This window comes from Apodemus sylvaticus, chromosome 3 (assembly GCF_947179515.1).
Source record: "Apodemus sylvaticus chromosome 3, mApoSyl1.1, whole genome shotgun sequence".
NCBI lineage: Eukaryota > Metazoa > Chordata > Mammalia > Rodentia > Muridae > Apodemus > Apodemus sylvaticus.
Window position 1 is genome coordinate 18,055,638 of NC_067474.1, and position 26,230 is coordinate 18,081,867.

General features: G+C 47.1%; 1 protein-coding gene and 1 long non-coding RNA gene across 7 annotated transcripts in view; one reads left to right on the plus strand and one right to left on the minus strand.

Annotated features, from left to right (window-relative positions):
* Lyn (LYN proto-oncogene, Src family tyrosine kinase) overlaps positions 1-26,230 on the plus strand; it is a 107,913-nt gene that overhangs the window by 74,386 nt on the left and 7,297 nt on the right. For all 6 annotated transcript variants that reach the window (XM_052176017.1, XM_052176020.1, XM_052176016.1 and 3 more), the window contains 2 exons: positions 1,369-1,445; positions 25,763-25,916. In XM_052176017.1, the coding sequence (XP_052031977.1) occupies positions 1,369-1,445; positions 25,763-25,916 (231 nt within the window). The remainder of the gene's footprint in view (positions 1-1,368; positions 1,446-25,762; positions 25,917-26,230) is intronic.
* Positions 16,357-16,682, minus strand: LOC127680519 (uncharacterized). The gene is made up of 3 exons (XR_007976965.1): positions 16,515-16,682; positions 16,443-16,478; positions 16,357-16,406 (listed from the first exon to the last, which is right to left on the minus strand). It is a non-coding gene; the product is annotated as an uncharacterized LOC127680519 (long non-coding RNA).

Below are 26,230 nucleotides of genomic sequence, written 5' to 3' on the forward strand. Positions count from 1 at the left end.
GAGAATGGCTGTCAATCACAAATTTTTCCTTCACCTTCAGTCTGGTAGAGACATTTATAAACTCTCACATTTTTTAAACGTTTTTGGAAAAATGAATGTAGGGAAGAAAGCAACATGAGTAATAATCCTAAATTAGTAATTGCTCCTGCAAGTCGAATTAGAGTGTTCTGTGATAGCTAATATGTTAGTGATTGTTTTTAATGCTAGAGAGCACACCTGGGTCCTCACTCAAGGTAGACAAGCACCCTAGCATTGATCTAATAGATCAGAAGTCCTATTAGCCAGCCGATTAGAAGCATGGATATTAACTTAATCTCTGTTATTAATTGCTATTCAGAACAGCATTCACTCAAAGCATTCCCCAGCAGGGGACATGTGCTGCCTTGTGTTTTGCTTTTCCCAGTGCTGGGTAAGTGCATTCTCACTGAGCTGTGTCCACAGCCTCAGCGATGTTGTACATGACTTTGGTTGCTATAACTGAGAAACCAGACTCAGGGCTAGGTGCTTTGTCGTTTATAAGTGTGGTGTGTCCTTATAATAATAATGTTCATTGAGTGCTTATTATCTATCACTTTGACCAGTGATTTCCGTGTCCAAGGACTAAGTGCTATTCCGTGATACTAAGCACTTACCACCCACCAAGCCCCACAGTGTACAACTTAAATCTCCTTCCTTGCATCCTTACAAGAACTCCGTTAGAGCTGCAGGGCCCACTTTGCAAAGACTTGACGATAACAAGTAAAAGCTACCTGTGAGCTCGGTGCTTGTAGCTCTATGGGAGAGCGAGGTCTCAGAGATATGAAACCAGAGGAAGTGGGCGGGTGCTGCTGTCAGCGCTGTATTTAGGGAACTGACTTGTCTCCAGTGCAACAGCTCTCCAGAGCCTTGGGCTTCTTCTGAGGTCTGTGCTTTTGCTGGAACAAGTCAGAGCAAGCCTAGCCTGATGCCTGGGAGGGAAAGGCCTTCCGTGAGACATGCTTCCTGTCTTCCCGTCCCAGACAAGCTGACCAGTGATGAGGCAGCTGCAGGATGTTAACACACTGGCTAGTTCTCTGAAACATGATTTCACAAAGCTCTAGAGAAAAGAGGCCACCATCTTCCCCTCTACCCTGAAAGTAACAGACTGAAAGAGGACGGGTTTGACCAACCTCAGGAAAAGGTTTTATAACCATCCAGAGCTACAAAGCCCATCATTTTATGGGGTCTTCTCCCAAAGAGCAATTTCTTTCTCAGTATTGGAGATAAATTCTAGGGTCTTGAGCATGCTGGATAAGCACTCCACGCCTGAGCTTCACCGAACACCCCTTGGTGGAACGTTCTTTCCTCGTGTGCTTGCATTGCATTGACCTCTCGTTCCTCTGTCTGCAGGTAGCTTGCTGGATTTCCTCAAGAGTGATGAAGGTGGCAAAGTGCTGCTCCCAAAGCTCATCGACTTCTCGGCCCAGGTGAATATTAGAAAGCTCAGTGAATGTGTGTTCCTCAGATGGAATGTCTTCTCTTCCTGGGAGAAGGAGTGTGTGTGTGTGTGTGTGTGTGTGTGTGTGTGTGTCTGTGTGTGTCTGTGTGTCTGTGTGCCTGTCTTCAGACCTGCTAATATATCACATTCTATGAAGCTGGTTCACCTTTTTATTCTGGATGGCTTTCTTATAATTCATAGAAATGGTGTTTAGCATTTTGAGAAGGCGAATCCATCTTGTGTAAGTACAGCAGCTTTTAGATCATGCATATGTTTAATCCAGTGTGACTCTAGTATACTGATACTTTGGAGTCCCGGCATTCTTGAAGGGAGACCTGGGTTCCCTGCCTGCTCTTTCTCTTAAGCCCTATTGTATATCTCCTTAGGAGTCTGAGAAGCATTCATTTGTAATGTTTCCAATACTAACTCAAGAGTTAGCCGTTTATTTTGGAGTCACATACTTCCTGAAGTGTGTTTATAAGCCACAGCAAATTACCCAGAATCCAAGCTATATGCCTGGTACAGTAAGGAAATGTGCATTTGAGGAGAGGAAGGGAAAGGAACCAGAGGCCCTGCTTTCTTTGCCGTCCTTCTCTCCTATCCTGGCCCTGCCTTGGGTGCCACTGCAGGGCTCCATACATTCAGGACCACAGTATGAAGATGACTGCCCTGTAGTAAAGGCAACATGGCCGGGTGCAGCTGTGGATCCCACAAAGCTAGCAGAACAGGAAGTGGAGAAAGCAGAAGTCTGATAAATGTCTATTGCACTGAACACAGATAACGAGGCCCTGTGCTGTAATGGGTGTAGGGTTTCCTACGAGGCTGGCGATTAGAGGGCCACAGTAAAGTGGTCCCATGGGGGCAGGGATAAGGCAACATGGTGCACGAGGCCTAAGGCCTACACAGACTAACTCTCCATCCTGGCTGAGGGTCAGACTTTGCACACAGCAGGGCTTATCCTCAATCTAAAGGCCATCTTTCTCTTTTTTTCATGGGTATCTGTATTTGGTTTTATACATCTTGTTTGATAAAACATTATCCTGTAGCTGAAATTATAAGGTCTAAGTCTGGGTGTCTGAGACTAGCATATAAAGGGTAGTTTTCGCTGACTTATAAGACAATGGAATAGTTGCTTTCTGAGCCTTGTAGCTTGTGGGCGGACATAGTGTCCACAGAGTCCACTCTAACTGTGGCTGTGCGTCTGGCCACCAAGTCCATTTACAGGACTCCACTTTAACTAGACTAAATCCTGTTGGTGACTGGAGAGGCTAGAAGCAATCAAGACACCACCCCTGTCCTTTCCAGCGTGTGCCACATGAGCTCTTAATTTTCATATCCCAGAGCATCTTTCCAGGGAGGCGCCGCTGGTAAACTGTTGAATCATGCATGTAAATGCGAAAGCCATTATTACTGAGAGTGCCACAGTCAGTGGCAGCCAGGGACAGCCTGAGCGTGCAGGCCTAGAACAAACTCACTCCTTCCTCCCCTCCTTTCCTTCCCTTCCTCCTTATTCCTCCCCTCCCTTTCTCTCTCCTCTCTCTTCCCTCCTTCTCTCCCTTCATTTCTTCATACATAGATCCCACGCCCTGCATATATGAAGCCTGTTACTCAGCTACACCCCGAGGCAATTTGTTTCCTTCACACCTAAGCTCCAGCTCCTTCTGAGTTCATATTTGTTCCAAACACAAGCCCCACCCAGACTTTCCTCTGCTCTTTCCCTAGGGGTGCAGCTGGTGAAGGCCCTTGTCTTCCTTCCTTTATGGTTATTTCTTCCATTTGCTTGAGCCTCTTCCTGCTGTGCCTGAGGTGGCGGGCGGACTCACCCCTGGCAACAGTCTTACACATTGACTTCTACAATGGTCCTGTTTGCCACCATGATGCCCGGGGTTCCGTTCATGGCGGCGTTCTGCAATGGGTTGTCTCGTCTTTCATGTGTTTTTCTTAAAGTCTTCATAGTTCTCAAGCCCCCTCTTAATTTTTCACCTGTTAACTTTGTCCACTTCCTATCATGAATCACACAAGAACAGTGAATATGAATGAGAGTAATCCAAGTAGACAGTGGGTGTCCGTGTACTTAGATAATCCACCCTACCACCCTGTATCTTTTCTCCTGCTTATTTCTTAGGGTGGAAATTGGATGAATCCACTTGATATTTAAGCCCTAACTTTATCAGTGAGCAGGGTATATAATATTTTGATGGTCCGTCCTTCTGTCCTGTTACCATAGTCATGAATGGTCAAGAGTGGAGAAAATTAGTGTTCATCATGGATACCATTACCATCAATAGCAGAGACTGGTTTTTGGGACTGGAGATGGGTCTGCTAACAATCATAGCCTCGGAGGAACAAGGAAAAGCATTAGGGGGCAGAACTGGGACTTCCCCGTGACCTACTTCTCCTCTGCTTTCTCTTTCCCACCCTCCCTGGGCGTCCAGTTGAGACAGGAAACCCATGATGCACATGACCACCCCACCCCCCAGTTCATATGAGAACTGATTTCATCACTTCCTGTCTCAGGAAAACCCTGTAGAGGCTTGTGGGGCATAGCTGTAATCCATGCTCTTCAGCAACACCGCCCCTCCCCCAAGCCCACGTATCTCCTGCTCACCTGGTAGAGATGAAGGAATTTCAGCTGGAACAGATTTCCTCATAACTTTTCTCCTTGCCTTACTGGAGCCATTTCATGCTTTTCTTTGCTAAGAGAGGAAAGGGATGCCTCGGGAGATGTTTGATGTTTTTGAGCAGATGACCTTCACCTAAATTCCAGGCAATAAATGAAAAAAAAAAAAAAACTTGGTAAAAGAGGTTGTAATTAGTTGAGAACATCCTGGAACAGAACCAGATGTGGAATCACAAGCTTATAAAACGGAGGAGAGAATAACATACAAAACTTGAAGGACCGTACGGTGATCAGATAAAATCCCCCCGCCTTTCTAGTCCAGTGAAGCAAAGCATTTTTTGCTACTTGGCATCAACATCTCTGAAATGCAAACACAGTTCACACTCAGAGAAACATGGTTATGTCTGAGCAAAGCTGCAAAAGCCCATCTGTTATGATCAGGTAATCATAGCAACAATTAATGCTTGTTTTAGCTTCTTCTAGTCAATGAAGCAATCCCCCTTACCATGGGAGAGCCCAGCAACTCTGATGTATTGATATCCCTGTTTAATATGTTTTACAAATGCGAGAGTAGACTCAGATTTGCAGGTACAATTGCTAAGGACTTAGTCCAGGGTCTTTTGACTACAAACAATCAATCAGCACTTTCACCTGTACTGCATTGGCACTGGTGGTCAACCTTCATCCTGTGATGATTCTGTACCTTGCCTGCCACAGCGGGTCTTTTGCCTCCTTTGCAGGTCTTTGCCTTGATGATAAGCTAATGATTTCTTTCTTTTTTTTTTTTTGTAGCAATACATTTTTATTAGCTATTTTCTTTAATTACATTTCAAATGCTATCCCCTTTCCTGGTTTCCCCTCCAAAAACACCCATCCCCCATCCCTCCTACTATCCCTCCTCCCCTCCCCCTACTTACCAGCACACCCATTCCCTCTGCCCTGTCCTGGCATTCCCACTGCTTTCTTCTTTCCATTCATCTTTATTGTCACCATTTATCTTTCTTCTAAGCCTGGCCTTGAACCCCTGATGCTCTTGCCTCTGTTTTCCTAACACTAGGGTCACACGCATGTACCACCATACCTGACTAAGTCATTGCATGATATAGTAATTGCCCTCAAGATGTATCTTGCCTTTGGCATTAAATTTGAAATCACAGTCTAAGTCTGAAATTAGTAACCGGGGAAGGGAACAAACCTCAATTCAACTGTTTCTCAAGCTCTTTGAGTAGCTAGGAGACTAATCTGTCTGTGATAGGTCAGCTGGAAGGTACAGGATAGAAATATCCTTAGGAAGCATCCAGAGATTTTGACAATGTTGTACAATACAATATGATATTAATGTTATCTCTTTACTCTGCCTTTGTGAGGAACCAAGGGAAGTCACGTCAGGTTCTCATTTCCCGGCTCATGGCTGTTACGCAGCCTCATTCTTTCACCATCACTGTTCCCATAATGTCCTAACAAAGCAGTTCTTCTCAACCCATAGGCCGCTACCTCTTTGGGAGTCAAACAACCATTTCACACGGGTCACCTAAGACCACTGGAAAATACCAATATTTATATTATGATTCCTAACAGTAGCAAAATTACAGTTATAAAGTAGCAATGACGATAATTGTATTGAGGGTCTCTACAACATGAGGAACTGCTTTAAATGGCCACAGCATTAGGAAGGTTGAGAACCATCGTCATAAAGGATCTACCTCATATTCAATGCCTTATTTCAGATTCAAAACATAAATTCAGCAGCACTTAGAATCGATCGCTTGACAGGTTCCTGCAAGGCAAGCATTGTGCCACCATTGTACACATCAACCCTTCAAAACTAGTGTCTGTGGCCTGGTTGCCAGTGCCTCCAACTTCAGTTTATTTCAACAGAGGAAGAGGCACTGACATGTGGGATCCAGTGCGGAGGCAAGTGGGCGCCTCTAGAAGCTGCCTTGGCTTGTCCGTCTACTAGGAAACCACAATGACTCCCACTTTCTCAGTCTTTCCTCTCTCCTGGCACGTCTCATGTGTGCCTCTCTATTGCGACCCTTGCACTTCCATGTCCACTTGATGGCACAGGAATGGGAAGGAGCAGCAATGAAGTGGGCATTCATTAATTCCCAGAGAATACTGTAATTGGAAAGCTGCTGTAGATAAAGGGGTCATGGTGATCAGGACAAGACGGCATCGTTGCCTGGGAATCATGACTTCCCAGTGCATGCAAGCCTGCATAGCTGGTGGTTGCCTCATCCTGTTAAACAGAAGATGTGCTGCTGCAGTTTTGTAAATAACACCAGGTTAGGTGTTTCACGGGCTCAGCTTTAATATTCCATGACACAGAAACTCCTCCTCTACTGAGACTACATGAATTGTCACTCTGATAATAATTAAAGATTCTCATGTTCTAAACAAAGGGACATAAATGCATTATTTTAGTAACCAGACTGAGGCATGGCAATGTTTTCTTTTCAAAATTAAAAATATTTTAATTGATAATTGTCCATATTGATAATGTATAGCATGATTATTTTTATCGGTTGTTTTTGAGATAGAACCATGCTATATAGTCCAGGCTGCCCTCAGCTCACCATCATTGTGCCTCTGCCCTGAAAGCGTTGGGATTACAGGCATGTGCTATTGTCCTAGTTCAGTGTGACTTTTAAAAATGAGCACATTTTTATTGTGTGTACATGTTTGTGCACGTGCATACATGTAAAGTTCAAAGGAAAATCTGCAGGAATCTGTTCTCTCCTTCCATTGTGTGGGTCCCTGCATCCAAATCAAATCATCAGGGTTCACAGCAAACCCCATCATCCGCTGAGCTATCTCAGTGAACATTCAGAAATCACTGCCTTACCTGTTCTGATAGACAGACACAGTGCGTTATTGGTAACTGTCGCCACCCTTTTGCACTTTAGAACACTAGAATTCATTTCATATGTTTTACTGTAAATTTTATCCCATTTCTTTTTATCCATTTTGAATAATGAGTTTCATTCAAAAGTTGTTTTAAGCATGTGACTTATCCCTTGGGGCACAAAAACTTACAAAAAACGAAGGAGTGAAACTGGAGCCAATGTCGGAATTGCAAAACTAGATAATAGGCAGTTTTCTTCTAGGGGGAAGAATAGAAAAAAAACACTTAATTGTCAGTTAAAAATAATACAGAACAGGAACTCTGTGTGTGTGGCGGGGAGCGAGGTTAGCATATTAGGCAGAGGAACTGTGGTCACAGACGCAAATGAGGCCAGGAGTCCGGAGGAGCCTTGTCTTGTTTTCTTTTGGCTTTGTTGTTTTGTTTTTAGGGTTTGATTGTTTTATTTCTTTATTTCTTTTTGAGAAAGAGCCTAACTTTTAAGCCTAAGCTGGCCTCAAACTTTCAATCCCCTTGCTTCCAGTTACTACTGCTGGGATTACAGGAGTGTGATAGCACAGCTGTCTGTATTGCTTGAACCTGCTCGGAAATCATCCTAGCCTCAGAAAGAACCCATGAGTCAGATCAGCCTCAAATCTTGATGCTGTTTTGTCCAGGATGATAGCTGCTAGTTTGTGTTACCATAAGTCACAATCCAGCTTCCTCTTTGGGAATGTGTCATGGCACCCCACAGGGCCAGACTTAATGGAGTGAGTGGCTTGGGACCAGAGAGGGTCCTCACCAGAAGTTACATTCAAAGCAGAGGTAGAAGGCACTTTCAAAGAAGCCGCCATGTCAACGCTGGGACAGCCTTTCTTGGGATTTATCTGTGCTCTTTTTACCTTCTCCATGTGGCTCTGTCTCTCCTCTCTTTCACCTACAGTGAACAGGGAGCACTGTGCAGGGAGCACAGTATGCAGGGAGCACAGTGAGCAGGGAGCACAGATGCAGGGAGCATAGGGAGCAGGGAGCACAGAAGCAGGGAGAGCTGGCTTTGGAGACAGGGTCGCTCCATCAGCTTGGGAAAAGCTGCAGACTGCATAAGGGAGCTTGACTACAGGAAGCTGCACCTAGAAAAGAGAGCAGGAGGATTGCGAATGCAGCATGTGGTGAAATGAGAGGAGCCAATGAGAGCAGGACATAGATGTAAGGAACCTGCCCGTGTCTGTCGATCGCAGTAACTACGTTGTAGATAACTCCACTGTTCAAAGCTTTATTTGAACAACTTGAGCATGTGTACTCAGCCAAAGGTCCCGCCTGGACGGAGGCAGTTTTGCTCTGTTCGTTAATATTTGCCACTTAGTGATTAATAGATGGTGTTTGCAGTCACTGTGACAACCACATAAAACCCTAGACAGGTGGCTTCCTGGTGACACCACAGCGAGCTGTCTCCTGAGATATGAAATCCTGGCAGGCTGCTTGGCATGACTGCGCTGGCCAGACTCTGCCGCAGGGATGTGCTGTCAAGTCTGGCCTTGACATGTTGGGTACAGGAGTGATTAGAAAGGGGGGTTCGTGGTGTGGGTCTGACTTGACCATGGCTGCCGAGGGCCCAAGGGTAGTGAGTGTAGATGGGAGCACTTTACCAAGTGGGCTCGCCCGGGGGAATCACAAGACTGCCCCTCCTGCACTCTAGTTTCTATTTGCCACCGTGACTAGTATCTGAAAGAAGTGCTTAAAAAGAGAAAAGGGGGAAAGGGTTATTTTGGCTTATTTTAGCTCGTGACTCTAGGCGTTTCAGTCCTTGGTCAGCTTGTTTCAAACTTGCTTACTTTATGCTTGCCAGGAAGCAGAGAGAGAGAGAGAGAGAGAGAGAGAGAGAGAGAGAGAGAGGAAAAGTCCTGAGTGTGCCCTTCAAAGTATATCCCTATAGACATCTAGCCAGGTCCCAAGCCCTAAGTTTCCCTCACCTTCCAATAATGATGTCCATGGCCATTGTGAATTCAGGGCTGGGGACTTGGCTCACTGGTGGCGTATTTGCCTACTATACATGGTAAGAGACAATTCTTATCTAAGAAATAAGGAGCCCTTGCCAGAGCGGGCCATCCGCGAGCTACATGGGCTTTCGTTGCTTCAAACTTACCTTGCCTCTAGTATTTCAGTATGGCAATAGAAAACTGACTGAGTTATACAGGAAGAACTAGAGTCTGGGGGCTGTGGTCAAGAGCAGATGAAGAACATGCTCAGTTGTCTACACCGAGCATCTGTGGGAGTGTCATCACCGGCCCTGGAGTAGGAATAGGTTTGGAATGCTGTGAGCACGGGCTACAACCATCCTGGGTTTCAGATGCTTCGCTATGGGGTCCGAGACTTGGAAGATGGATGGAACTGAAGAGCTCTGCAAGGTGGGGCTGTAGACAGACTTAAATGGGATTTCAAGAGAACGAGTGAAGAGGTAGGGGATGGTCCTGAGAGGGATGCACAGGAATGGTACCCAGAGAGCAGGCATAAACTGTGTCGGATGCTTTGTAGAGCAAGCAAGGCCATAGAGCCAGCTACCTATGGAGGGGCGATTCACTGAGAGCGAAGAAACCTACATTGCATTTTGAGGTAAAAGTGCCTTCAGAGAGCTTTGCTAGATCCTTCTCAGTGTGCTGGTTTGGGAGAAAGTCCCTCTTGGCTGTTTCTCTCCCCCACTCCTAGACTTCCTCTCTCCTCCTAGTCTCTGCCTGCCTGCTCTTCCTGGTCTCCGTACTTCCCCCTACTCCCCACCCCCAACCCCTCCTCCCCCGGGCCATTCCCCACACCACACTTTCTGTTTGCACACAGAGGGAACTGTCTACTCTTCATTTCTTGAGTAGGCTTATGTTAAGTCTTAGGAAGGCCGAAATGGAAGTGAGATTACACAGAGAGTGACATGTTAGCTACTGATCTTTATAATAAACAAACAAGCAAACAAACAAGAAAAAAATGTTGGCTTTTGTAGAGAAGCGTGTTCTGCCTCTACCCCAGAACATCATACTTCAAGACATCTCTTGGACCCTGGGGCAGGGTTTTGGAAAGCACAGGAAAGTGGAAGCACTGAAAGTAGCCTTCACCCCAGTTTAAGGACCATTTGACTTAAACGTTTAACCTAAAAGTCATCTTGTTTCTCTTGGGTTTCCTTAAGGTGATGCAGTGTGTGGGAGGTGTGGGGCATTCCTGAGCTCTGCGTTTCCCTCTGGAACATTCTTTCTCTGCTTTACTGCCATTTCTCAGGCAACAATCTGCTCCACAGCACTGAACACCTGTGCAAGAAACCTAGACCCAGCACAGCAGCCGGCCTGTTTCCTTCTCTCCCCATCTCCTCTACGCTCCCCAGTGTCCGCAGCTGCCACACTACTCCCCACACCCGTGAGGTCATTTCCGGTTTGCCCATTTGAGAATGTATAGCACTTGTCTTCAAGCACTTGAGGTGATGGGTATGCTGACAGACGTGACTTGATCATTGCACATTGCATACATATAATGAGCTATCACTTTATACCTACAAATAAATATAGTTGTGTGTGTTTAAAAAATTAAACAACAAGGTCATTAAGCATTAAACAACATAGTCACAAGTTGCCTTAGTTAGGGTTTCTACTGCTCTGGCGAAACATCATAAAGAAAAGCAACCTGGGGAGGAAAGGGTTGATTCTATCTTATGCTTGCAAGTGTCCGTCTAGTCTCCATCTCTGAGGACAATCAGAACAGGAACTCGAGGCAGAAGCAGAAGCAGAGGGCGTGGAGGAACATTGCTTTCTGGCTTACTCCCCATGGCTTGCTCATCCTGCTTTCTTATACACCAGGACCATCTGCATAGTTACAATCAAATCAACATAAAACAGAATTCAACGATATGAGAAGCTCAGTGTTTGATATTTTGTACTAACTCATGCTCTTCTGGGCTCTAGAGGACTTAGGCAGCAGAACTTCTGTAGCATGCACAGCTACACTTAAGCCAGCTCCACTCCATGGCTACTGTTGTCATTGGCCGTTGTCCCATGGTACCAGCACCTCCAAAATACTTGGGCTGCACCTACACCAGTAGCCTCTCCTGGCCTTTCATTGGGGACTCTGACCCTGCCACATAGTGCCACGCCCCAGCTGCTCTCCATGACCCCTTTAGACCTGGGGCTCCTACTTCCAGGAACCTGGAGGCAGGAGCTGATGCAGAGCCCATGGAGGGGTGCTTCTTATTTGTTTGCTCCTCGTGGCATGTTCCGTCTGCTTTCTTATACTCCAGAGCTTCCTAAGCAGTGGTGGCACTGCCTGCAGTGAGCTGGGCCCTCTCTACCAGTGAGTGGGCCTCTTTCCTCAGTCGCTAATTTCAAAAGTGGCCCACAGGCTTGCCCCCAGGCCAACCTGTTGGGCACACTTCTTCAGTTCAGGTTTTCTCTTTCCTAATGACTCTGGCTTGTGTCAAGCTGACTGAAAACTTGGCCAGCACCCAGAAATCTCGGACAGGGAGTTGGCTGCCAGCTCTTATTTCTTTCTTTCTCCTCTCTCCTCAGCTTCCTTCTTTCCAAGTTTCACTGACTAGGCAGGCCAGCTACAGAGTTTCTCTTCTCCCTCTGCCCACTCTCCTCCTCTTCCTCGCTTCTCTCTCCTTTCCTATTCTTGGGTTTTCAAATATGTTGGTTAAATAGGGCCTCAAAGATGGCTTGGTATGTAAAGCGCTTGCCACGTTGAGGGAAGAGTGAGTTCAAATCCCCCAGTCCCATGGAAAGCTGGGGTAGAAGGAAAGGGCAACTGAGGTTCCCCTTGGACCTCTACATGTGCTCTATAGCATGTCCGTGCCGAGTTCCCACACACATGAGGCACACATACACAACTGTGATTGAAACATGCATAGCACCAAACGCACCAGTTCAACTGTGTTCGGTGCTGCCAGCAGCATTAAGTCCATTTACTCTGCTGGAAAACCAAAAGAACTTCCAGAGCCAGCTCCCCTGTTGCCCTCCCCATGACCCCCAGCAGTGACCCTCTATTACCCATCTTTCTAAGTCTGCACGTTGTCTCTCTCTCCACCTGGATGGCTTTCCTGCCTGGCAACTCCCCTCCGTGGGTTCCAACCGGACCTCGAGCTCCCGTGGTCCACAGCACCCTCCTCCTCAGCTCTGCAGCTCACAAATGCTTTCTGGGCTCAGTGCCTTTCCCAAATTTTTCTTCCTGGGAGCTGCCGTCCTATGCCTCAGGCCCACACCCTTGCTGCTACCATCTGCCCTCCAGCCTGAGCCATTTCCCCTCCCGCCTGCTCCGTGGCTCCTGATAGTCACCTCTGAGCATTTCTTCCTTATACTATTTCCATGAGTTCTCGTTTGTGTTCCTATCAGCAGTGCACAGCAGCAGAACCTTGGAGAGAGGAAGTCAAAACTCACAGAGTCGTTTTTATTGACCTTTAAATTGGAGCATGCCTGTCTTGCTTCACATAGTGCTGAATTGGTGACTGGAAGAATGCGTGTCACCTTGAAGGTGGTCAGAGGCTCAGGTGCAAACAAAGCATTTTCACATTCCTCATCTTCTGCGTGGTTATTTCCTTGAGCAAAAGTTGCCTAATCGGTCAAACAAAAGCAAGAGAAGAAGGAAATAGAATGTGAGGATCTGACCTGTTAGAGAAAACAAAGGGTGGCTTTGTTTCACATTCCTTGTGGCACAAAGAACTCCAGGAAAAGTGAAAAACTCTAAATGAACCGGTTGAAACTGCAGCGTGGGGTGGGGGTGCACAGTGGAGCAGGTGTTTTTCTCTCTTGGCCTAAGTCTGAGCCTTTCCTTGGCACTGACCACGCCTTGATTCTGGAATTCACCTGGTGAAGGAACACTTCTCTACCACATGATGATTTGTCGCTGATAGAAATTTTTCCAGCTGCCTCCCAAAGTGTTTGTCATCATTTCCTGGTTCATACCAACTCCTTGTTCCTTTAAGACACGTCTACAGGTACAAACGCGTTTCTTAGCTCCAGTTTTTCTTGGTACATTCCTACACAGTGTGATCCTCCTGCTGACTGTAGACCCTTTGCTTCATCCCCAGAGCCTTAACTCCCTTGAAGCCCTCCCCCTCAGATTGTGCTTGCTGTCGTGGGGGCCCTGATGCTTCCCTCACCTTGACACAGAGCACTGGCTCTAAGCACACCTCCCATTGTTCCCAGCAACCCTCACCTTCAAGGTGAGGTCTTGAAGGTCTGTTCTTCTTTCCTGCCCTCCAGGCCTCTGTCTTACTCCTCTCCGGAGCCCTGGATGCTAAGAGATGCTCATTGGACCTTGGCTCCTGCTCTGTCTCCAATATCCTCATTTTGTTGTAGCGTTGCTTCCACACACATTCTTGGTACCCACACTACCTCCATCCTCACAGTCCCTCCTTAGCCCGCACATCCCTGTCACACCCTCCTGGTAAAGTCTTTCCTGGCCTCATGCAAAACCAGATCTTCACCTTTGGACCATTAACTTTCAGCTATGTATTAATATGACAACTGGCTTTTCACCATTTCTGATTTAAGACCACTCATATGTGGATCCTGCTACAAGTTCCAAACCCATACTTTTTCAGCTCCTGGGCAACAGTGTTTCCCCTTCATCCGCACAGCACAGCACAGCACACTGCCCACCCCCTTGGGGCTCTCAGTCCCCCACCGTCTGCCTGACTTGATACAGTGCATTATAATGTGATACACTGTGTTACTGAGCCTTGCCTCTCCTGCTGTTTCTAGACATTTGCCTCTGGTGTAAGTACAGGTTAAATCCCTGTGATTTATGGGAATACAATAGTTCCTTAGGTTCACCAATTCTCCCCTTGACTCTCCGACGTTCTGGTGGCCCTGGCACTCCCTGGCTTGAGGCAGGGCTCTGTAAGTCCTGCCTACCCCAGCCCCGTGTCTTTGCCAAGACTTCTCTGCAGGAGAAGCAAAGCCTCCCTCTGTTGTTTCCTTAAAAGGCCACCAGGCATTGGGCACAGGGTCCACCCTGAGCCTCGGATGGCATTTCATCTCAAGATCTTCAATTTACATTTTAGATTTAATTTAGAGTTTCTTTACATCAGTGCTTCTCTGCCTTCCTAATGCTGCTGCGACCCTTTAATACAGTTCTTCATGCTGTGGTGACCCCCAGCCATAAATTTATTTAAATTTCTACTTCCTAACTGTAACTTTGCTGTTGTGAATTATAATATAAACATGAGTGTTTCCAGTGGTCTTAGATGACCCCTGTGAAAGGGTCATTCCACACACACCCCAGGGGTCATGAGCCACAGGTTGAGAATCACTGATCTACAGGGTCAACTTTTGCATTCTGAAGGGTCATCATTTGGGGGCACTGTAGATCGAGTAAAACTGTCCGGCTCTGAGCACTTTGCAGCCCTGTCTCCAGCTCCAATGGTTCCCTCCAGTCCACTGCTTTCTTGGCTTCTCCACATGGATGTATGTTAGTCCCATCACACTGACCACACCCAGCTGAGTTGCGTTTGCTTTCCGCTCTGGAGCCATTCCCATTCACAGCTGGTCCACTCACACTCATGGCAACGTGGTCCTCAGGGTTGCCAAACCTTGACCCTCTCCTCAGTCCTTCACTCAATGCAGTCCTACACAGGTGACTCACATGGCTACCTCCGCCACCTCCTGGTGACTTACAGAATAACTGCCTGCTGCTCTTCGCCTCTGGTTTCCCTGCTCCTGAGCCAGAGCACTGTGGGATGACCTAGAGTTGAGTCACCTTGCTCTGAGACCTCCAGAGCTTTATGCATCGCTCGGGACAGACTGAGCCCAGATAAAGGCCATTGGTCTGCACTTTAATATACGATGTTCCAGGCGTATGCACTCTGTCTGTTACTTGTTTGGAAAACTGCATTGCAGAGTCTCACTTACATATCAAATCCCGAGTCTCCTCTTAAGCGCTTGTTTAAACCTATGTGTACCTGGTCTGGTTATCTGTAACTAAGGACAAGCTTCGCGAGTCCTCTGGGTTCATGTGAGCCTGGGAAGTACTGGGTGGTGCTTTTGTAGGCTGTCCTGCCAGAGGCCCACATCTTTTCCTCTCTGAAGTGCATCTGCTGGAGGAACTAGACTTTTGTCATACTCATTAAGTCAGGGAAGCCAAGGACTCATCTGCCCAATCCTGCAGGTTCAGGCAAACTCTGACTGGTGAGGGGACATGTTTCTCCCAGTGTCGCTCCAGCCTCTCTACCTGTTCCCGCTTTGTAAGGAAAAGCTGGAGTGTTGGAAGGAAACCTTTACCAGCTCCATCCATAAACACAGGTTATTTTGAAAACTCACTTCAAAGGCAATGAAATATAAATAGAGATGAACCCCGACTCTGTTTCTGGAATGTATTAGATCTTGTTACAAACTTCCTTGAAGCTCATCCCAGGTGTGTGAGTTAGTGATTGCTTGTAGAGCAATTTAACCAAATGAAAAATGTAGAGAGGCCTCGATCTGTTTCCTTAGTTTCTGGCTTGGTGTCTGACAGATTCTTACCTTCTACTTATTAGAAAGTAAACGTGATAGACAAGGGTGCTGCCTTGAGAACAGGGTGGGGCTTGTGGGCAGGGACGACTGTGTCAGTGGATAGATAGATGGGCGGGGTCAATGGATGAATAAATGTAGTTCTCTCAAACAAGGAAGACTCCTGCTTCAGAAGGACCTTGACCTTTAGTCCTTCAACACTCTAAGACCAAGCGACTATAGCTCAGTTGGTTTCAGTCCCAGGAACAACAGTAACAACAACAACAACAAGCTGAGGCTGAGTGTGCACAGGCTGTTCTAGAAAAGGTATTATACTTTTTCCATTTTTATCATAAGTCTATAAATGTGTGTGTACCTATCACAATGTAGTCTTCTCCTGACCATTTCTTTCACATTTACCTAGCAACAGCGCTTAGGTCGTGCCCAGTTCTTCACTAGTGAACAGCAGCACAGAGCACAGCGGTGCACAAGGCTCTGCTGGCCTGGGCTCCTTATGAGAGGGCAGCTGTCTTAGCTCTTGTCAAAGTCACAGCTCTTTCCCACTGAGCTGAAGGAATCATTACTCGCCTGGAGGCATCGGGAGGCCCCTGTTGCGTCAGTACACATTCCACAACTGGGACAGTCTTGACTCTGAAGAAGCCTCATTCATGGCCACTGGCATTGTTCTTGTTTCCTCCCTCAGTGGGGTCAGTGGAAAACCTCTTCTTTCTCTTTCTCGGTGGCCTTTGCTCACTAGAGAGAGACCAGAGTTGGGGCATTTCCACCACTGCTGTGGCAGTGCAAAGATTTCTAACATGTCTGTCACTTTCTGCCCTATCCCGTGTATACCGAAGTGCTAAGTCATTTCCATGAATCCATGGTAGCCAACCTGCATAGGAAGTGTGCCTGAGGCCAGGCTGTGCCCTCTTGGCCTCCCACCTGGCCTCCCACCTAGCTTCCCACCAGACTTTCCACCTAGCTTCCCACCTGGCCTCCCACCTGGCTTCCCACCTGGCTTCCCACCTGGCCTCCCACCTGGCTTCCCACCAGGCCTCCCACCTGGCTTCCCACCTTGCCTCCCACCTGGCTTCTCACCTGGCTTCCCACCTGGCCTCCCACCTGGCCTCCCACCTGGCCTCCCACCTGGCTTCTCACCTGGCTTCCCACCTGGCCTCTCCAGGACCAGCTCCAGAGTTTATAATTTCACTGCTGTAAGCACGTTACTGATGTCAGTCATTTTCCTATCGACACAGTGCAGGGCTGAGGGTTTAAGTGTCACAGCACATACTTAGCATATCAGGGCTCTGGGCTTAGCACCCAGTAATACATACACACACACACACACACACACACACATACACACACACAGTGCAGGGGTGGTAATTCAATCACTGTAACAATTATTCAGGCTGGGAAAGTAGCTCAGTGATGAAGAGCACTTGCTGCTTTTGCAGAGGACCCAGTTTGGTGCTCGAGTCCACGTGGTGCCTCAGCTATCCAGAACTCCAGTTCCAGGAGTTCTGAGCCCATCTTCTAACTTCTCTGTGCAACAGTCATGGAAGTGGTGCATATACTCAAGCATGCAGGCACCGCAGTTATCATGTAAAATAAATAAACCTGAAAATTTAAGAGTAATAATTGTCATCCACTCGGATTTCCCACAAAACTCGTGTTGTCGGTCTTGTGGCAGTGCTTTTATCCCCCCGGCCACCCTGCTGACCCAGCTGCAGCTTTGAGACTGGACTGAATGAGCCGGAAGAGATTCTTGGACACTTTCTTCCAGGCCCTGTCCTGCTGCGCAGGACTCCCACATGGCCTGTCACTCTCTTCTTATATCTGGTATTAAGGCAGAGACAGCGTGATCTTGGCGGCTGCTGAGCCACCGAGTCTTTCATTTGACACCCATTTCTAACTCTCCATATTCCTTATAAGCCCAGCCTGCAAACAGCATTCTGCTTTCTGTAGCTCTGAATTTGACCAATTAAAGCTCCTAACTTGTTTCATTCAGATTAATATCTATAAGGTTCATGTGTGTTGTAGCATGTATCAAATTTCCTTCCTTTTGTTGACTGGATGATGTTCCATGATACAAACATACTGCGCTTTGTTTGCCTGTTCAACCATGCGTGGATATTTGGGTTACTATTGTGAATAGTGCTTCTCTAAGCATAGATGTGCGTTGTGTGTTGCCCTGGTGCTGTCTGTATTTTGACGTTAATTCTCCTAAGAAGGGCTGCCCCTGATGAGAAGTAGGTCACAATCTCAGGTGATCTCACTAAACCTTCTCTACATTCTGACTGGCCAAATAAAGGCTAGAGCGGATGGCTAGACAATGGAAGGGAAAGGTGGGAGTGGAGGTCTGAGAGAGAGAGAGAGAGAGAGAGAGAGAGAGAGAGAGAGAGAGGAGGGAGAGAGGGAGGGAGGGAGGGAGAGAGAGAGAGTGGAAGAGGAAGGAAGATGGAGTAGAACCACATGGCCTGGAGAAGCCACAGGAAACAAGGGGTCTCATAGCTGGAGAATAAACTAGTATAATGATAGATCTACCCAATGTAGGCATATAACTTATAAATAGAATAACTCGTGTATTTTTTATATGGTCTTACTGGGGTAAAAAAAAATTACTGCACCAGATATTGAAATATTTCCCAAGCCCTACAATGGTTTATTGTATGTTTATATGTGTATGCCTGTGTGTATATGTGTGTTCATCTAAGTTCAAGTGCACATGTGAAAGTATGTGTGCATGTATGTAGGAAGGGCCAGAGATAAACCTCACGTGTCATTTCTTAGGAGCAATTTACCTCCTTTTGAGATAGGGTCTCTCACTGACTAGCACGCCCAGGGATCATGCTGTCTGCCTATCCAGCACTAGGAGTAGAAGCACATGCTTTTTTATGTGGGTTCTGGGAGTCAAAGATCTGTCTGTCCATCTTTCTTTTTAAGAACGAGAATTTCTGAAACATGTAGCTATTCTATTTTTAATAATAGTTTTGCAGAGCATCTGCTCTGGCCCCTAGCCCTTCACTAGCCCAACTTCTCCTTTCTAGTGTGTTCGCACAGTTCTCAGCAGAGTGACGTAGTCCCGTGTGGGTCATTGTGCAAGAGAAAGTCTAAGAAAAGAATTGACCATTCCCTCCACCCCTAGCAAGAGCGATTGCTTTTCCTGGGAACATACTAATTTAAATGCAGTCGGTGCCTTGGTGGAGCCACCTGTGGAAAGCTGTGTCCCCGAGGAAGCCTTGTCTGTTGTTGGCTGCTTACCTTCCGACGAGCCACAGATGTGCCTTTGTATGTGTGTGGGCTCCCCTCTCCTCCCTCATCCTCAGCCAACAGACTTCCGGTTTTGTCTTGGCTGCGTTTTAAATGATCTCATCATCTTCTTTCCCTTTCCCTCCTTTTTTTGTTTCTAAGGGCAGAAGCCAGTGTGCGGAAGGAGGAGCCACTGGACGTGGCTTCCAATCCTGGTCTTCCTTGGAGGAGACCTTCTTTGGACCCCAGCTCCTCTTCTTTGTTATGAATGGCACCCATGGTGTGGGCTAGTTTTGACTGTTATAAAAGTCTAGCAGGGTCAGGATGAGGAGAAGCTAAGATGGCAGCTGCATCGTCAACATCAAGCGTAGATCATTATGTCTAGCTGTGCTTTCTTGGGAAAATACAGATATTATAACTAACTAAAACTAGGAGTTTCAAGAGACCCAGCAGCAGTGAGTGGGCCTTTTGATCCCTGCCTCCTCCACGTACATTATAGATTGCAGTGTAGGGACCCAGTATGGAGAATCGGTGGCCATTGCTATCTATTGTTTCTATGGCAACAGAGAGCCAATGGACAAATGCTGCCCGGTCGGAGATGCAGAGGAATGTGGATCCTTCTTTTGCTGGGTTTGCAAACTCTGCTTTCTGTTCTTTTTTTCTTTCTTTTTCTTTTCTCTTTTTTTTTTTTTTTTTTTTTTTGGCTTTTGGCTTTTGGCTTTGGTTTTTTCGAGACAGGGCTTCACTTTATAGACCTGGCTGTCCTGTACAGAGTGGCTGAACTCACTGTGTAGACTAGGCTGGCCTCGAACTCAGAAATCTACCTGCCTCTGCCTCCCAGAGTGCTGGGATTACAGGCGTGCGCCACCACCGCCCAGCTTCTGCTTCCTGTTCTTATTATTACCCCTTCTCCCAGTTAGGAAAGACTTCAGGGACTCTCATGTGTAGCCGCTGCTGCTCATTTTCCCTCCCACTTTACTAGAGTCGTCCTTACTCCATCCATGGTCTCTTGATACATTGGAGCAGAATTAACTCTGAACCCTTTGCTCAGCCATAGGAGGCAAGTAACACTAGAGAGTGGGGTGCACTTGCTCCACAAGCAGGTGTGACAGCAGGGTGGTGGTCCGTCTTCCTGCCCTCTGGTGGCTCCTTCTTTAGTGTCTCTCCCGCTTGTCTGGATGACGGATGTTTTCCCACATCCCATTCTAAGGCCGGCTGCGTTTCGGCTTCTCTTTCAGGCTGGAGCTTCCTGGGATCGAGTTTAGCTTTGCTGGAGAGATCACAGCCAGCTTTCCCGAGTTCCTTCCTCCCTGAGTCACCTGACTCTGGTGTGGGTGTTCCTTATTAAAGAACAGAAACAAAACCTTTCGCCTGCTGTCTGCTGATGTTCCCAAAAGCCATAGCAATTAGTGGACATGAGCACTGGAGTAGCAGTTGTGGAGCCAGGTCACCTGAGAGGCACTTCCTTAGCTGCCCAAAGCATCTGGAAGTTGGGTAGTGCCATCCGAGCCACAGTGAGTCGCTGCCTGGATTCCAAGCATTGTTGTGGTATCTGGCTGGAAGCAACACTCTGTGGGGTGCTGGGATTGACCAGTTCCACACAGAGAGGCAGATGAATGACTTGGGAGCAGTTTTCACTAGTAAGTCAGTTACCCGCAAGGAGAATTATTTGGGTTCTGCCTGGGTTTGCAGACATAATTGATATTTCCAGCTAGAGTTAAATCCCCCATGAAGAAGGCTTGCTGTGTCTCGCTGCGGGCCTTAGATGTTCTCCACACAGATGTAACTGGGCTGTGAGCCCCCAGCATGCTGCTAAATATGTGCAATGCTGATGCCAAGCTGAGTTCATAGTGGAGAGGGACTGGTGTTGCCTTCCTCAGAGCGGTCCTGGCACAGCTGGGGGTGATAAGACAGATCATAGTGTGTGCCCCTTGTTTGCAGAATAGGAAGACAGACTCTCTATGTAAGCATTGGTAGTGGACAGGAAATTTATGTGAGCATGCCCAAGCAAGACTCTTCTTTAGTCTAATTTAACATTCCTGATGTCGTATCCTGGGCAAAAATTTTTATGTGCAAAGTAATAACATCCTGGAGTTTATATTCTATCGACACCCAGCCCACATGTGTGTGTGTGTGTGTGTAAGGCTGTTGTGCTATAAGAACCACTTTGTGTGAAAAACCACCCATGGTTATCAAACTCCAATGGTGTGCCAGCCATTGGCTGCACATACAACTGTAATGTCAGATTATAATACCTAGTGATGATGTTCCCAGCTTAGGACAAGTAAGTACAGCACACAATGCTTGAACAATAGCAAAGTCACTTAATGATAGATTTTGAAGAATGGATCCCTACTAAGGCATGACAACAGGCTCGCAGTCCACAGTGGCCTCTGGGATTCTGACCACGATCTAAGGTTCAGCCCTGATCCAGCTCACCCTACACACCCCAAAACTGAGCCTACACTTGCAAGAAGCAGTGTTTCTTTTCTGCATGTTCGGCTCCTGGCACAACTTCTGTTAGAAGCTGATCCGCCCCATCTCTGACTTGTGTGCTTGGCCAGACCTGTGGCTCTGGGCTTGTGGGAGGGCAAGCTCTTCAGCTGATTAGTTATTGAAGGTAATCAGCTGACTGGCTGTCACCTGAGAAAAGTCCGGCTGACGGGTGAATGAGTGAGAGCATCCCCGTAGCCTCTCTTCTTTCCCAAGGCGAGTTAGAGAGGCTGCATCTCAGGACCCATTTCCTGACACTGCAAGTGTGTTTATCAGCTAACAAGACAAGGCAGTCCTTCACCCCAGGCAGCATCATTATTCCCTTCTGTGCCTAGGTTGCTAGGCTGGTGTGGACCCTGTGGTGCATAGACCCCCACCTGGCCTGGCAGCTCTGCCCGTCCTCCCAGGAGAGCAGCACACTCGGCAAGGGCGTGTTTCACAGCATTTGCTTCAGTCAGAAACATTCTCACGTGGCAGGCACCAGGCTGGACAGAGTGTGGTCACGGAGTGTGGTTGTCATGTACCTCCGTGGGCTTCCTTCCCTCTGGTGTTTTATGTGGCCTTTAACTTCTCTAAGCTCCATTTGCATGTGTTCTGTGGGAGTATAAAGCCTGCCTAGTGGTTGTTACTAGGGTCGAATATGAATTAAGCATAAAGATTGTAAAACACAGTAAATACTGAATTGGTAGTGGTTGTTATCTCTCTCACTACCTAACAGTCATCATTGTAATCATTACCCACCACTGGTACTGCCGCCACCACCACCATCTTCATCACTGTTGGGAAGCTTAGCTCGGAAAAGCACTCTAACTGGAACAGAAAGCCAAAGTACACAAGGCTTGTTCAGGACTGTTGCTGCTTCAGAGTCGCCTCCAAACACTTCCAACAGGTGCCTAGCTTGAGTAGATGTGCGTGGTCCCCTCCTAGCAAGCTCTTGGAATGTTCTTAGCATGAGCTGACTGTGGGGCTCCATGGGCGAGCATGAGAGTGAGCTGAGCCCTGGCTGGCTGTGACGCTCGCATCTGTCGGTCGCACGCAGGTTTGTAGTTAACTGCAGTTTAGGCCTGAGCTGGGATTTTAGGCAGCTTCAGCTTCTCCGCCCTCCTGGCCCAGGTTCTGTATAATTATTAGACTGTTAGCTAGGTGTGACCAGCATTTCAAAAAGGCTGTTCCTGAGGAGGACTGGAAATGGCTTGGAGAGCGTCAGTAATGACTGCGCGATTGTTTGTGTCCCTTTGGGGCTCTAGAACCTGCCGCTGGCTCATTTCAGCAAGGCATCGCCCTGTCTCCTTCAATCCAGTCGTGTAACAACTGCTTGGCCCATTCTTCCACTTAGTCCCAGCATGCTCTGCACCCTTCCACTTTCCTTGCCTTTAGTAAGTTTGGCTGAGGTTGCTGTGCCAACAAACTATGAGAAACTGAGGCATGACTCCCGGCTTTGCCTCAGTTTCTCATATTACATCACCCTCTGCCCTCTATGTCATGCCTCACTGGTCTAGTGCAGAGTCTTCTAGAGGAAGTCACACAGACCAGCATGCCCTCACCAGGGGCACACACACACACACACACACACACACACCACCTACCGCCTTCTGTGGACTTCCTGTTGAAGCTATTTTGAATGTTTTCAGATATGGGTGCACATCCTCTGAGTGGTTGAGAGTGGGGGAAAGCAGAGACCATGCAGCCATTGCTGTCTAGATCAGCCTCATATTTCCCCCTGCCGCCCTGTGGTTTCTGCTCTGTGTGTTTACCAATTGTCAGATTTGTACAATGCTTTACAAGGTCAGGCTCCCGTGTCGTCCTTGTCGTCGTCGTCGTCATCATCGTCGTTGTAATCATGCTTTGTACTGGGTTTAGAGCTGAATGCAGGCAGCACATGCAGCTCACCTGGGCCCAGGGATGCGGGCATCTGAAGTGGGCACATGAACAGCGTGGCGAGCTGTGGAGATGCACTCCTTGGAGAAAGCACTGTGCTACCAAGGCTTCGCAAAAAAAGTGGCCTCTCAGCTGAGACCTACAAAACGAATGGGTCACATAAGAGTGGAGTGAATGTTCCATGCGGAGGTTTGAGGGTGGTCGCCAGGAGACTGTGGGAGGGGTCATGGTGAGGTGGCAGGATGCTGAAGCAAAGCCAGAGCCTTGGCAGCATTGTTAAAGTATGGACAGTGTGCCTTGGTGCCCACAGAGAGTGAAATTTTGGGTTGACTAGACTTCGAAGTAGGTTGGAGTCATATTGAGTATTCTCAAATTTTTGTGATCAGAAAAATGACACCTGCCAAATCCTATGTGCTAGTAGCATAGCTTCCTGGTGCTAGTAAGACCCTAGCTCAGGGGCTGGAGAGATGGCTCAGCAGTTAAGAGCACCAACTGCTCTTCCAGAGGACGTGAATTTGATTCCCAGCAACCACATGGTGGCTCATAACCATCTGTAATGGGGTCTGATGCCCCCTTCTGGTGTGTCTGAAGAGAGTAACAGTGCACTCACATATATAAAATAAATAAATAAATCTTAAAAAACAAAACTAAAGCCTTAGATTGTTTTAACTGAGGGAGATTAGTAACAGCAGCAAAGTTGCACTAGATAATAGTGAGAAAAGACATACAGTGAGGCCTTTGCCTTAGAGGTGTTTAATTATCTGGTGCTTACAACAGCAATCACCGTGAACAGAATAAAAACAATGGTAAAGCTATAGCCCTTAACTGACAGTAGGGTTTGTGCAAACCAGCACTGTAGGACAGGTGAAGAGAAGTTGAGGAAGTGACTTGGTTGACTCTGGAAGGGGACCCAGGACGAGGTCTGGAAGGAAGGGAGTGCTAAAGAGCTGCTCCCTTGCTGAGCCGGTCCTCCCAGACGGTCCTCCCAAATGAGCTGCTGCAATTTAAGGCAGAATGTGGGGGACAATCACTCTATTGAATAGTCCTAATTAGAGGTGACTTCTTCTAACTCTCTTAAACACACACACAATCATATAGACAAACACACAGAAACACAAGAAATACCACACAGAAATACACACAAGCGCACACAAACACACATCACAAGCATGCACACAAACATGCCTAAACATACACATACACATGTATGCACACATGCTTGCATACATAAACACACAAGCACACATACTTCCTTTCTTCTTTATCCTTGACTGTGTAACTTGGTGGCACAATCCTTTTACTGATTTTAGAGCTCTGCCACATTTCCTACCAGCACTAAGTGGTACCTTCTCCTCTCTGAGCCTTTGTCTACTTGAATCCTTCATTCCACTCCATGCTGTTGCTTAGATGTCAGAGTATATTCTGTTCATCCTGAGGGACTGTGCTCAGAGGCTCTGGAGAGCTGGCCCCACATTTCTTCCTTAGCAAGATCCTGACAGAAAAGGCCTGACTAACATGTCCTGTTGCCGGTGCCTCTTAATGAACTTGTATTAGCAAGTCACTTTCTTCACTCGTGTTGTCTTAGTTCTGGTATCTACCCCCATACCATGGACTGGACGGCTCAAACAACAGGCATTTATTTCTCAGAGTTCTAGGGACATCCAGGAGGAAGCACCAGCACAGTCGGTATCTGGCTCAGGCCCATTCTCCTTCACAGCCTTTTGATAGCTATGGCTACCCAAGGTGGAAGGGACCAGGAAGGCCTCTGTGGCCTCTTATGTAAGGACACCAAGTCTGCCCTGACCCCGTGACCTAATTACTTTACAACTGCCAGCACATAACGATCATATTGAGGGTCAGGGTATCAATATATGAATTTGGGGGATGCAGCATGCAGAGAATAACATATTTCTTCACTTAAGAAACTAAGATTATGACATCTGCATATTAGCATGGGCAGGTATTACAGGTCTTTTGTTGTTGTTGTTGTTGTTGTTGTTTGGGGTTTTTTTATTTTGTTTTTTGTTTGTTTGTTGACACAGGGTTTCTCTGGGTAGCCCTGGCTGTCCTGGAACTCACTCTGTAGACCAGGCTGGCCTCAAACTCAGAAATCTGCCTGCCTCTGCCTCCCAAGTGCTGGGATTACAGGCCTGTGCCAACACTGCCCGGTGGTATTACATGTCTTAAAAATAGCCTTCACTCTGTTAAAAATGTTGAAATATGTTGTTATTTTAAACGTTACAATGGGCCTGAAGAGATAGCTCAACAGTTAAGACCATGAACTGCTCTTAGAGAGGCCCCAAGTTCAGTTCCCAGCATTCATGTTGGGCTGCTCTCAAATGCCTGCCTGCCAGCTCCAGGGGATCTGATGCCCCCTTCTGGCCTCCATGAGCAACTACATGCAATATTTACATTGTCACACAAAAGACACACACACACAGAGAGAGAGAGAGAGAGAGAGAGAGAGACATGGACACATAGACACAAGAGCACACAGATAAATAAAAATAAAATAAAACACTTTTTTAAGTTATCATAGTTACAGATGTTAAGGACAGATTTTAGAAAGGATTCTAAGGGTGACTTTAGCACTGTCTTAAAATTTTGAAGAATTAGAATAATAATACACAAAAAAGGATCTCAAAAACCCAAGTTTTGTGTTTTTTGTTTTGTTCTGTTCTGTTCTGTTTTGTTTTGTTTTGTTTTGTTTTTCTTGATGTCCAACCATGACAGCCTGTCTAGAATACAACCTGAGCCCCTTCTGTTTGCAGATTGCAGAAGGCATGGCGTACATTGAGCGGAAGAACTACATCCACCGTGATCTGCGAGCTGCTAACGTCCTGGTCTCGGAGTCACTTATGTGCAAGATTGCAGACTTTGGCCTGGCAAGAGTCATTGAAGATAACGAGTACACAGCAAGGGAAGGTATGTGTGTTGGGCCGCAGAGGCTGGCTCGCTGCAGGCATGCGATGTGCTTTCTGCACCGCTGACCCCCGTGCCTGATGCCCTCCTGTTTGTCCACCCCCAATTCCGCCATGTGTTCTCTCTGTTCTCACAGCCCTTGCTTCTACTTTCAAGACAGGGCGTTGCTATATAGCAAGGTTCAGAAACAGTAGGATCTGTCTTCGTCTTTGCTGGTTTTTGAATAAGAGGGGCTGTTTTACTCTTTGGCACTGGGGAATCAATGGACTAGGGCCTCATGCTTGCAAGGCAAGAGCTCAACTACTGAGTTGTAGCAC